This window comes from Coccidioides immitis (genome assembly GCF_000149335.2).
Source record: "Coccidioides immitis RS genomic scaffold supercont3.1, whole genome shotgun sequence".
In the NCBI taxonomy this organism is placed as follows: domain Eukaryota; kingdom Fungi; phylum Ascomycota; class Eurotiomycetes; order Onygenales; family Onygenaceae; genus Coccidioides; species Coccidioides immitis.
This window is the reverse complement of record NW_004504310.1, coordinates 204,300-217,840: the sequence shown is the minus strand read 5'-3', so window position 1 is coordinate 217,840 and position 13,541 is coordinate 204,300. Positions and strand designations below refer to the sequence as shown.

The following is a 13,541-nucleotide window of genomic DNA, read 5'->3' as shown; positions in this document are numbered from 1 at the left end:
TTTTTTTTTTTTTTTTTACAATCAAATTGATTTTTCTCTAAGTTCTGCCTTAGTCAGAAAAGTAACAAAATGTGATCAGAGTCCATGCAAAATTTGATAATCTCTAGATAGTTAGCCTCATTTTACTCTGTAAGTACAGCAATCAACTACAAAATCTTCTTCTTCTACAAAATGGAACATTCTTCTTCAGGAAAATAAAACATTTTGTCAATTTAATAGCACCCCATTCTCAAATTAATATGAAAAAAGAACTAAAAACCTAACTTTCTTCTCTAGATATTAATAATTTAATTATTCTCCATCTCATTGTTCTTCTCATCATTCTCATCAGAGAATACCACAATCTCAAAATCATCTTTCTTCATCTTCTCTGGAGCAGATGGGCTGTTATTGTCTTCACTCAGACCCTGTAATTGGCTCAGGAATTCCCTTATCTTCTTCTCAACTCTCTCTCTTAATACACCAACCACAGCAAGACAATCATGATCATGGGCCATGACCTTGACCTCAAGCCTGGCTATTATTTGGCAGAATTAGGCCTCCCTACATGCAGCAATAGGATGCTGTACCTGGCTTGTTTTGGCCTAAATATATCAGAACTGTTACCAAATTTCATTACTTTTGAATTCTATCTTCTTTTTCTGCTGAGCTTTATTCTCAGTCTCTGTAATCTCTTCTCAGCAACACTTCTTCTCTTTCTCCCTCTTCTTTTACTGAGAGATCATGAGCTGGTGCTTATGGTACTTCTTTAACTTGCCCTTAGCAAATCACTTGACCATCAACTCTTTAATAACTTTATCTTTAATCATCTTGTAATTCTCCTTACTGCTATTCTGCCTGCAATAGATGTCAATATAATTCAATGCAAACCACTGAGAATGCATACCACTCATATTTTGCTCAGATTCTCTTCAGCACATCATGGTATATCTTGCAATCCATCTCTCCTGCCTTGAATATGTCTTTTTGATGATCTTTCAAGGGCTGGCAGTGCTCCCATGCTGCATGAGTCTTCTCTCTTATTGAATATTGTTTTGGCCCCATCTTCACAATTGTATGCAATGAGTTGAATTGCTTGCTACAGAATAATAAAATTATAGAGTATATTAATCAAGTACTTGCATAGAATGGTTACTATACACATTATTTACATTCTACAGGCATATTACTATAGGCAAGCTCAACACATTGTTACTATGCTGGCTACAGGATAATGAAATTATAGAGTGTATTAACTAAGTACTGTAGAATAGTTACTATACACATTGTTTACATTCTACAGACATGTTGCTATGAGCAAGATCAACATATTGTTGCTATGCTGGCTACAGAATAATAACATCAGGTCAGTCTTTCTTCTCTTCTCTTTCCCTTTCTCTTCTTCTTCTTTCTCTTCAGGACTAACATTAACAATTCTTTCCTTCCACCATCTTTTTATTTACTGTACTTCAATGTCTGTGTGTACAACAAACATATACTGCAACAAAATAAATCACATTAAGAGGTGAGTGCTTGCAGAATACTGCTCTGGTGCACATTGTTTACTGACAAGATGTTAGTTTTCCCCATACACATTCATTTCATACAGCTGGAGAGGAGTAGCACAAGACCATATTGAAAGAATGGGCCCTGAAGAAGAGCAATTGACATAAAGCTAATAAAGATGTTGATCTGGCTAACTTTGACCAGAAGAATCTCTGCTCCTGTGCCCCCATTCAAAATTGGAAAGCCAGCACTCATATATCAAAAAGTAACAATTTTTGGTAATAGTCTTGATGCTAATTGGTGAAAATAGATGCCATCAAGAAAATCTGCCACTTCCAGAGCTCTACCAAGCTAATCTTGCCAGTGGCCCCATTTCAGCAATTGATTCAGGAAATTACTTTGTTCTGTCATCAAGAACATGAATATTACTGACAACATACTGCTATTAAGTCACTTTAGAAGACAGCTGAAGCAATCTTATGCACTCTGTTTAAGTGTAAGTCACTCTTAGCAATGGTACTAACAATTATACTGAGTAATATAGGCTCTGTTATGGCAATGATGTATCATAAGCACATTACAGTCAATGCCAACAATATAAAGCTTGTTCTTGACATTAGTGCCAAAATTAGATCAAACTCTTTCAGCTCAATTGATGTATCTGATCATCCCATCTCTGCTACTACCATCTGCTGCCTGTGTGCTGCTCCTGCCCCACCAACTACCACTGCCACCACTCCACCACCACCACTACTGCCCACCACTGCCTTTCTGCCTCCCTCCAGCACCATCAGGGTCTCTGCTCATCAAATGGCAGGTATTAGAGCTCCTGTCTGGTTCACAAAGCTGGTTCTGGAGGAGCAGGAGAAGAAGAAGAAGAAGAAGAAGAAGTGAAAGAAAGAGGAGAAGAAAGAGAAGGCGAACAATAATGATAATAAAGATGATGATAATGATAATTAACTTGTCATTTAGACAGTTCCTGTTTGTTTGCTGGCTTCAACCATTAGTTAGTTTTAATACTTTGTTTCTTTTGACAATCAAATTGATTTTTCTATGGGTTCTGCCTTCATCAAGAAAGTAACAAAATTTGATAATAATCCACACAAAATTTGATCAGTTTGACTCTTTCTTATGAATTTGACATAATGAGACTGAGAATCCTGATCCCATTCTGGTCTCACTATGGACCTGGCCAGGATGGGAAATGGGAGTCTACCATCTCTGCTGGAATGGAATGTGGGACATAATTTTCTATTTGAGAATGGGACCAGGAAATAATTTCTGGAATAGGGATAGGACATGGGACTGAGATTTCATATTTGGGATCCTGGCTGTTTCTAAATTTGGGACCAGGACCAGGTTCAATGAGAAATGGGATTCTGTCCTGGTCCTGAATACCAGCCTACATTTGATCTGCCATCAGAATTGCAGGAAGATATTTAATCCAATCTCTTCCAGTGTCATTGGTAGCTTTAGCTAGTCCATCAGCCAAAAGCTTATGGCTAACTTCCACCATACCATTTACAGGAGAATTATAGGGCAAAATAACAATGTGTTTAATATTGAATTTCTTCAGTAAGGTCTCTACAACATTCTTATTTTCTGGTTCTCCATCCATAACAAATTTGGCAGGCAGGCCCCATTGACAGATGATATTCTCATAAAGAAATATGGCCACAGCTTCAGCTGTTGCCTTTTTCAAGACTTTAGCTTTTACTCATCTAGTGAAGTCACATCTGGTAATAATCAAATAATTTTGTCCTTGACAGAAAGGCATATGCTTGATATTCATCCCAACTTTCTTCCAACAGATAGAAGCCCAGATAGAATGAAGCTCTTTACTCAATCTTTATAAATCACTTTGTTGACATTGAGAACAGTGCTTCACATAAGCAGACATATCTTTATACATCTCTAACCACCAGTATTAAGCTTGTAGAGCAGAGTATGTTCTCTCTTGCTCTTTATGACAAAATTTGTTGTGCATTATGTGTAAAATTTGTTTGTACTGTCCTTTGTTGTCCACAACATATCTTAGAAGCACACCAGATCCCACTCATCTAAATAGTTAATCAGCCTTCACCATATATTTAATTACTTTTCTTTGGAATCTTGTGTACTCTTTTCCTTTCATGCCCAATGGTTTTGATAGGGTGATTAGATATCATGCAATTTTCTCTGATTCTTCTGAATATATGAAGTCCAGTATTCTAAGATCTTTACTATCAAGAGCTCAGCCAGCTAAAACTCTTATAGAATTTGTAAAGGCAAACAGATCTTCATCTTCTTCAGATTCAGACTGTTCCCTAATATCTAGTTCTCAGGAAGATAGTTCATCAGCAGCTGTGTATTTTGTCCCAGGAACATGTTTAACAGTAAAGTCAAAAAGACATATCCAAGCTATCCAATTGGTAATCAAAGCTTCTGAAACATTTGTAGCAGTCTTGTTAAATTGGGCAACAAGAGTTTTTGCATCAATTTCCAAAGTAAAAAGCAGTCTATAAATATAGTGTTGGAATTTCTTGAAGATTTTCAAAACAGCTCTGCATTCTCATTTGCCAGCATTATATATTTTCTCTGAATCACTCCATGCTCTGAATTCATATTATGTAGGATGTCAAGCTCTTCATTGCTTCTGAATAATGCATTCTCCCCATTCTAATCCACTGGCATCAACAGTTACAGTGATAAGCAAAGAATCTTGTTTATAATTAATTGGAAAGATGATAGAGAATGAACATAACTTTTCTTTCAAAAGCATAAAGACATCATTTTACTCTTCAGTCCATGTCCATATAATATTTCATTAAAGCAGATAATGTAAAGGTTCAGTTATCCAACTATAATGCTCTATAAGTATTCAGAAATATCCAGCAAGCCCTAGGAACTCTTGTAATTCTGTAACACTTGTAGAAGTAGGCTAATTTGCAATTTTAGCCATCTTGGCTTCCTCAGATCATCATTTATCATAGTTACAGACCCATCCAACAACATTGACTCTAGACATGCAGAATTGAGATTTGGCACCAGAGATTCTGGCTCCAGAGATTTTAACAAGTTATAGAACATAGTTCAGGTTCTGCAGATGGTTATAAACAAATCTTCTTATTTCTGGAAGAACTTCAGTTTTATCTTTGACACACAATTCTTTTACTTCAAGATCATTTATAAAGACTCAAGCAATCTCTGGAAAAACCTTACATATTATCTTCATTATCCCACATTGGGCTTAAGCTGGCAAATTTGTTGCCCCTTGAACTAAAGTTGTATGGCAAAAGAGCCCAATAAGAGTTGCAATGGCTATCATATCTCTGCTTTCTTTAGCTAACAGAAAATTATGATATCCAGAGAATAAGCCACATAGACTAGTCATAACAAGTCCACTGAAGTCTTCAGTATATTTATCAATATTAGAAGCAATAAAAGTGTCCTGAATAGTAACTTTATTGTACATATGTGCTGTATCAACTAAATGATATTTGCTTTTCTGTTTCTTTACAACCAGAAAATAGGGATTGGTATATGAATCATGGCAAGACTCCAACATTTTAGCTTCTAACCTGTCCTGAATAATTTTAATTAGATTATTATATAGAGTATGAGGAATTCAGTAAGTCTTAGTCTGCCAAGCCTTATGGGGCTCTGTTCAAATAACCTGGGGAGGCAAGCATTTAGAATAAACACCACATAGATCTTTGAATGACCAAGCTAATGCTCCTTTATGTTTATAAAGAACTGATATGAAAAATTCCTTCTTCTAACTTGTCAGTTTGAATTCAATTTTGAGCTTTTTAATTCTCTCATTTGTTAGCCATTCTCCAACAGGAAAGAGCACAATTCTAAGCCTAATATAATCATCAAATTTACAATTAAATGCAACATGTTTCTTCTCAAGATAATACTTATCCAAACAAATATCCACCTAATTATCTAGGTCTTCCAGCTTGCTTTCATCAGATTTTCCAGATGCTAATGGTCTTATCTTATCAGCTTTCTGCTTATAAGCAGTGCACACTCTCCAGACCTCTGAAGAAGATGGCCTGATGTTCTATCCACTATTGAAAATATCTATCTGATGTGATTTCTTTGTGACAAAATTGTGATTTTTGTTTTGGATTATATTGCAAGCTATTAGCTACTTGAGTCTATCTATTGATAATGTTGATGTATTTTCTGTTTCTCATCTGGATTGAGTAGTGGATTTAGCAGGCTTGCAATCTCTTTCTGTACAATCTCTGGAGTATCTTGATTCATGAGTCCACAGCTTGTCAAAGCAACAAGGCACAAACACATATTTCAGAGATGGAATTCCATCTTGTGTAAACATCTTGAATCATCTTGTGCTGGTTCTCTTGTTGATATTCTTGAAAATATGCAGCAAGTTGAGAGGAGACATTGATTGCATTGGCAATAAGGCAAATCTATTGTCAAGTAAAGATTAGTAAATTAACTCAAGTATATCAAGATCATTACCAAATTTTGTTATCTTTCTAAGAGTATTTGCAAATGTGTCTGTTGATGCTAGATCATCAGTAATTGAGCTCTCATTAAAGATAGTAAATAGAGCATTATTATCTGGCTGAATCTTGAGATTGCAAACCAGCTCTCAAACCACAAGTTGAATTATATAAGCAAGACAAAGTATTGTTCTACTCTCTGCATTTCAATTAGTTGTCTTGTTCAACTGCTGCAATACTGGTCTTAACTGATGTGTAAGATGTGCTTGCATAATACCATTGTTTGACATATTATCACCTGCAATTGCAAGAAGATTGCTCTCAAGTCTCCATACTGCTAGTAATTGTTGAAGAATCTCTGCCATATTCTTGTCAGTATAAGCACCCTCTAAACTTTCAAAACTTAGTAAATGCTCACAGTACTTCCAATTCTTTGTAATGTAATAACCATTAATTATCATAAAGGCAAGATTATTGGAACTTGTGCAATTATCTACTGCTAGAGATATCTTGGTTATTGGATGATGGTCAAAGAGAAGATTTTGGAATAGCTGATTGTATATATCATTCATGACCTGATATAATGTTTCTTGTGTGGGTATCTGTAAAGCCATTGCAGAGTTGAGCATGATTATTAATATGCAGAATGCTGGATTCTCAATAACACAAAATGAGAGATTCAAGAATATTAATATTTGCACAAGCTGCTGGAGAAAATTATCTTGATTGCATTCAGAAACAGACAGATCTGAATCTGTTCAAGAATACTTTGAAAACTGTTGCTAAGACACCAGAATCATTACTAAAATTTATTATATTTGGGAAATGAGAATCTATAATCTACCATCATGTTAATCAGAGTGTTACTCTGTCTGTCACCAGTTTTTATACAATCTTTGCTTGTTAAATGCTTCTTCAGACCACTTGTACCATTTCAACAAAAACTTGAATGACTGAGAAAGATTTAGCAATGCTTGCAAATCATCTCTAAAGTATCTTTAGAATACTCTGCCATCTGATTAAATTTTGATCAAAAATCAGAATAATATTGCTTTATCTTCTAGTTAAGGTCACCACACTTCTTATCATTAATTAACTGAGCAGCTTCAGTAGTCAACTACCAAGTAACAAACAACTTATAATACAGCTCCTTCCACAATACAAATTGTTTTTTTCCATGTTGAACTATAGTTAATTCTGAAGAAATCTCTGTAGATTTTGCTTGTTTGCTGGCTTCAGCTATTAGATTTTTTTTTTTGTTTTTTTTTTTTTTTTCACAATTAAATTGATTTTTCTCTAAGTTCTGCCTTAGTCAAAAAAGTAACAAAATGTGGTCAGAGCCCAAGTAAAATTTGACAATCTCCAGATAGTTAGCCTTATTTTACTCTGTAAGTACAGCAATCAACTACAAAATCTTCTTCTTCTACAAAATAGAACATTCTTCTTCAGGAAAATAAAATATTTTGCTAATTTAATAACACCCCATTCTCAAATTAATATGAAAAAAGAACTAAAAACCTAACTTTTTTCTCTAGATATTAATAATTCAATTATCTTCCACCTCATTGTCCTTCTCATCATTCTTATCAGAGAACACCACAATCTCAAAATCATCTTTCTCCATCTTTTCTGAAGCAGATAGACTGTTGTTGTCTTCACTCAGACTCTGTAATTGACTCAGAAATCTTCTTATCTTCTTCTTAACCCTCTCTCTCAATACACTGACTGCAGTAAAATAATCATGATCATGAGCTATAATCTTGACCTCAAGCCTGGCTATTATTTGGCAGAATTGGGCCTCCCTACATACAGCAATAGGATGCTGTGCCTGGCTTGTTTTGGCCTAAATATATCAGAACTGTTACCAAATTTCATTACTTTTAAATTCTATTTTCTTTTTCTGCTGAGCTTCATTCTCAGTCTCTGTAATCTCTTCTTGATAATACTTCTTCTTCTTCTCCCTCTTCTTTTGCTGAGAGACCATGAGCTGGTGCTCATGATACTTCTTTAACTTGCTCTTAGCAAATTGCTTAATTATTAACTCTTCAATGGCTTTATCTTTAATTATCTTGCAATTCTTCTTACTGCTATTCTGCCTGCAATAAATATCAATATAATTAAACATAAACCACTGAGGGTGCATACCACTCATATTTTACTCAGATTTCCTTTAGCACATCATGATATATCTTGCAATCCATCTCTTCTGTCTTGAATATGTCTTTTTAATGATCTTTCAAGACCTGGCAGTGCTCCAATGCTGCATAGATCTTCTCTCTTATTAAATATTGTTTTGGCCCCATCTTCACAATTGTATATGATGACTTGAATTACTGGCTACAGAATAATAAGATTATAGAGTATATTAATCAAGTACTTGCATAAGATGATTACTATACATATTGTTTACATTCTACAGGCACATTGCTATAGACAAGCTCAATATATAGTTGCTATGCTGGCTACAGAATAATAGAATTATAAAGTGTATTGACCAAGTACTGTAGAATGATTACTATACATATTGTTTACATTCTACAGGCATCTTGCTATAGGCAAGATCAACATGTTGTTGCTATACTAGCTACAGAATAATAACATCAGATCAGTCTCTCTTCTCTTCTGTTTTTCTTCCTCTTCTTCTTCTTTCTCTTCAAAGCTAACATTGACAATTTCCCCTCTCCCTCTTCTTCAATCTTTTTATTTACTGCACTTCAATGTCTATCTGTACAACAAACATATACTGCAACAAAATAAGTCACATTAAGAGGTGAGTGCTTGCAGAATACTGCTCTGGTGCACATTATTTACTGACAAGATGTTAGTTTTCCCTGTGCACATTCATTTCATACAGCTGGAGAGGAGTGGCACAAGGCCACATTGAAAGAATGGGCTCTGAAGAAGAGCAATTAGCATAAAGTCAATAAAGATGTTGATCTGGCCAACTTTAATTAGAAGAATCCCCACCTCTGCCCCCCTGTTCAAAATTGAAAGACTGGCACTTGTATGTCAAAAAGTAATGATTTTTGATAATAGTCTTGATGCTAATTAGTGAAAATAGATGCCATTAAGGAAATCCACCACTTCCAGAGCTCTACTGAGCTAATCTTGCCAGTGGCCCTGTTCCAGTAATTGGTTCAGAAAATTACTTTGTCCCGTTATCAAGAACATGAATATTGCTGACAATATACTGCTATTAAGTTACTTCAGAAGATAGCTAAAGCAATCTTGTGTACTCTGTTTGAGTATAAGTCACTCTTAGCAATGGCACTAACAATTATACTCAGTAATATAGACTCTGTTATGGCAATGGCATATCATAAGTGCATTACAGTCAACACCAATAATATGAAGCTTGTTCTTGGCATTGGTGCCAAAATCAGATCAAACTATTTTGGTCTGATTGATACACCTGATCACCCTGCCCCTGCTGCCACTATCCACTGCCTGTGTGCTACCCCTGCCCCACTAACTACTGCTGCTGCCACTTCATCACCATCACCACTATTCACCACCATCTCTCTGTCTCCCTCCAGTGCTGTCAGAGTTTCTGCCTGTCAAATGGCAGATATTAGAGCCCCTGTCTGGTTCACAAAGCCAGTTCTGGAGGAGCAGGAGAAGAAGGAGAAGAAGAAGAAGAAGAAGAAGAAGAAAAAGTAGAAGAAGAAGAAGAAGAGAGAGAAGAAGAACAATAATAATAATAAAGATGATAACAATAATGGTTATCTTGCTATTTAGGCAGTTTCTGTTTGTTTGCTAGCTTCAGCTATTAGTTAGTTTTAATACTTTATTTCTTTTAACAATCAAATTAATTTTTCTATGGATTCTGCCTTCATCAAAAAAGTAACAAAATTTGATAACAGTTCACACAAAATTTGATCAGTTTAACTCTTCCCTATAAATTTAACATGATGGGACTGGGAATTCTGATCTCATCCTGGTCCCACTATGAACCTGGCTGGAATGGGAAATGAGAGTCTACCATCTCCACTGGAATGGGATGTGAGACATAATTTTCTATTTGAGAATAGGACCAGGAAATAATTTCTGGGATAGGAATAGGAACAGGACCTCAAGCTCTTGAGTGGGATAGGACATGGAACTGAGATTTCATACTTGGGATCCCAGCTGTTTCTAAATTTGGGACTGGGACCAGGTTCAATAGAAAATGGGATCCCATCCCAGTCCCAAATACCAGCCTACTTACAACTTGTTTGACAAGTAAAACCAAAGCTCTTTAACATAGCACAGAAATCAGTCTTATAAATCTTTTGTACCATCTTACTTGTTCTCAGACTAACTTCTGCTTAAGCTAATCTCATATCTTCTATTAATTATTTAACCAACATTGTTTCTTCTAGTTTTCAGAGTATTGTAGAAATAGTTTGTTCTCTTTATAGTTCTTTATCTGTAATATCTTTCTCTGTAACTATATCTTCTGTTGTGGTTCTATTTATTATCATACTAAATATACCTGTAACTCTCAAGCCTCACTCATCTATGACTGGTTCACCACCATTATGGCTGCATCTTGAGTGCTCTCACAGTATACCTTCTCATCATTAAATTCTTGATTTTATAAATGTGTTGTGATCTTTATATTTGTTTCATGTCACATTTATCTTTCTTTCTGTATATAGATTTGTTCATCTTCTTGTAATTACATCTTTTCTTTAGATAATTCTTAAGAGTCGTGCATTTTTAAGATTTTCTTCAGATTTCCACATCAATTTCTCAATAGAAAATCCTTTCCACTTCACTAGATAATGTCTCTTGCAGTAGCATGCTTTGTTGTCCAAGATTTTATCTACTTTCCACTCATGATGGTTATCTACTAGTACCACAGAAGAATATATTGGTGCCTCACCCATTCTCATACAATACAGTTTTAACAATGAGACATGAAAAACATCATAAATGTGATAGGTCAGAGAAAGCTTCAGTCAATATGCATTATTTTCTATGGCCTCTATTACTGAGAAAGATTTATAGTACTTGTTGGCTAACTTCTTGCAAGAATATATTGTTTATAGATTTCTTGATAACAACATTACTTCATCATCAGATGCATATACTTTATCTTGACATTTTTGGTTATAGAACTGTGCTTGGTTCTCTTTTACTTTTATCAAACATTCTACCAGATTATTTCTTAATATAGAGATTATTCTTAGTCTTTTGTTGAGTATTATCTGTATGTTGTCATCATCAGTAATCAACTTCTGAATCTTATCTGGTCCCCTAGATTCAAAGTCATACATTGCTTTGAACAGAGACATGTGTATTACAGAGTGTTCTGATCTGTTGTATGCAAATTCTGCATACACAAGTTACTTCTCTCAATTATCTTGTCTATAACTATAACAGATACAGAGATATTTCTTCAAGATCTTGTTCAGTATCTCTGTTTGGCTATTTATTTGTAGGTGGAATGCCATGCTAAGTTTTTGTCTAACTTTTATGTGAAAATATAGCTCTGACCAGTATTCACTCATGAAAACAAATCCCCAGTCCAAAATAATATTATTTGGAAATTCAAAGTCTTTAAATATTCTTCTGAACAGAAGATTTGCTATTTCTGGCACATCAATCTTCTTTCTGCATACAAGAAAACATGCAAGCTTTGTAAATCAATTCACAACAATCAGAACTGTATTGTATGAATTTCTCTTCTCTCCACTCAGAGAGAGATTCATTATAAAGTTCATGAATATTGAACATTAGAAACCACTGGGTGTTGACAATGATGCAAGCAACTTATATGGTTTGTGTATTGAAGTTTTTTCTTATTAGCAGGTTTGGCATTTATATATGTACATCTGAACATCTTGTCTTATTAATTGCCAATTATATTTTTGCTGAAGCAAGATAAACATCTTCACCATGCTAAAGTAACCTGTAAATGAATCATTATAGTGAACTTATAGTAGTTTCTGTCTTAGAGCTAGATTATTAAAGATGTAGATCCTGCCACTCTTTATTAAAAGATCTTATTTATCTATTTTTTACTCTGACTGCTGAGATCCTGCCTCAGCAAATCTTACTTGTACAGAGAGATTATCTTTCTGTACTTCTAGCAGCAGATTCAACATACTTACAGTTGATTTATTATAGATCTTTTCATCTTTTATTATTATATTCATGCACATATAGAGAATTCAGAATCTTCTGTGATTTCTTTATTGAGCCTCCGCCACATCTCTGGCTGATGCTCTCTGGACTGACTTAATTATCTTGATGCCACCAGATCTCTCCTGATGCCACCAGATCTCCCCTGCACCATCTCTACTCTACTACTTTGAACAGCATGAGCAGTATATACTTGAATATCTTATTTATTAAAGAAAGTTTCTTCAAATGAGTCCCACTCTGAAACACCATCCATATAATGTTGTTTGAGTATATACATCAGCAGATCAATATCTTCTTTTAGTTTGACATAATCTGGTCTTTGTGATAATGTATCAGCTGGGTTATGCTTTCCAGGGTGGTAGAGAATCTCAAAGTCATATGCCTCAAGAACCTCTATCTATCTTACAGGTTATTATTATGCCATCTTGTTTGTGAACTTCATAAATAAACAAAGATTTGCATAATCTATAATAATCTCTACAGAATACTTTGTTTCTTCTAAATACTGCTGCTAATAAACAAATGCTCAGACAATAGCCAACATCTTCTTATCTGATGTGCCATAGACTTGTTGGGTCTGGTCAAACTTGAATAATCAGTAGATGACTGGATGCCATCTGTTGTCAAACAACTATAGCAATATCATGCCTGTAGCATGTTCTGAAGTATCTGTTTCCAGATATATTCTATATTCTGGATTATAGTGGTGGATGACAGGTTCTCTGGAGAAGGCCACTTTTAATATATGAAATGCTTCTCTAGCAGTAGATATTAGAAGAAATAACCTCTTCTTTTGCTTATTTTTACTGTCTTTCAAGAGATCTGTCAATGGCATCACAATAACTGAGTACTTTTGTATGAACTTCTGATAAAAGTTTGCAAAACCCAGAAATACCTGAATATTATAAAAACTTTATGACAAGAGTCACTTTATAATTATCTGTACCTGCTTTGAATTCATTTTAATATCTTTGTTATTAATGATATATTCAAGATATGAGATTGTTTGTCTTTTGAAAGTGTACTTAGCAAGCTTTGCAAATAACTAGTATTTTCTTAGATACTTCATAACTAGTCTAATGTGTTTCTTGTGCTCTTCTTCTAAGACAGAGAAAATCAGAATATTATCTAGATAAACTACACAGCATACATGAATCAGGCCTGCCAGCACTCTGTTAATATAGAACTGGAAGATCACTAGTGTGTTTGACAACCCAAAAAACATGACAAAATACTCAAAACTTCTAAATTTTATATGAAATATGGTCTTCCATTTGTCTTCTTCTTTGATTCTAATCTGGTGGTAGGCATCATGCAGATCTATCTTGGAAAAGTAGCATGCTCTTATTATCTGGCTTAACATCTTGTCTATCAACAGCAAAGAGTAATAGTTCTTCACTATAATTGTATTAAGACCATGATAATTGACACAGAGTCTGAGTTCTCTATTAGTCTTAGATACAAACA

At 34.6% G+C, this 13,541-nt stretch overlaps 4 protein-coding genes across 4 annotated transcripts; 2 read left to right on the top strand and 2 right to left on the bottom strand.

Annotated features, from left to right (window-relative positions):
* Positions 1–287: 287 nt before the first annotated feature.
* CIMG_12577 (uncharacterized protein) lies at positions 288–497 on the bottom strand (the record flags this gene model as incomplete). The annotated part of the gene is made up of 1 exon (XM_004445476.1): positions 288–497. One exon carries the CDS (start codon positions 495–497, stop codon positions 288–290), a length of 210 nt encoding a protein of 69 aa, XP_004445533.1.
* A 954-nt stretch (positions 498–1,451) lies between these two features.
* CIMG_12576 (uncharacterized protein) lies at positions 1,452–2,379 on the top strand (the record flags this gene model as incomplete). Its single annotated transcript, XM_001249225.1, has 4 exons — positions 1,452–1,504; positions 1,690–1,750; positions 1,945–1,981; positions 2,030–2,379. 4 exons carry the CDS (start codon positions 1,452–1,454, stop codon positions 2,377–2,379), a joined length of 501 nt encoding a protein of 166 aa, XP_001249226.1.
* A 5,109-nt stretch (positions 2,380–7,488) lies between these two features.
* On the bottom strand, positions 7,489–8,094 carry CIMG_12575 (uncharacterized protein; the record flags this gene model as incomplete). Its single annotated transcript, XM_001249228.2, has 2 exons — positions 7,489–7,744; positions 7,808–8,094. 2 exons carry the CDS (start codon positions 8,092–8,094, stop codon positions 7,489–7,491), a joined length of 543 nt encoding a protein of 180 aa, XP_001249229.2.
* A 1,112-nt stretch (positions 8,095–9,206) lies between these two features.
* On the top strand, positions 9,207–9,602 carry CIMG_12574 (uncharacterized protein; the record flags this gene model as incomplete). Its single annotated transcript, XM_001249229.2, has 1 exon — positions 9,207–9,602. The coding sequence occupies one exon, from the start codon at positions 9,207–9,209 to the stop codon at positions 9,600–9,602; it is 396 nt and encodes a 131-aa protein (XP_001249230.2).
* Between the last annotated feature and the right edge of the window lie 3,939 nt (positions 9,603–13,541).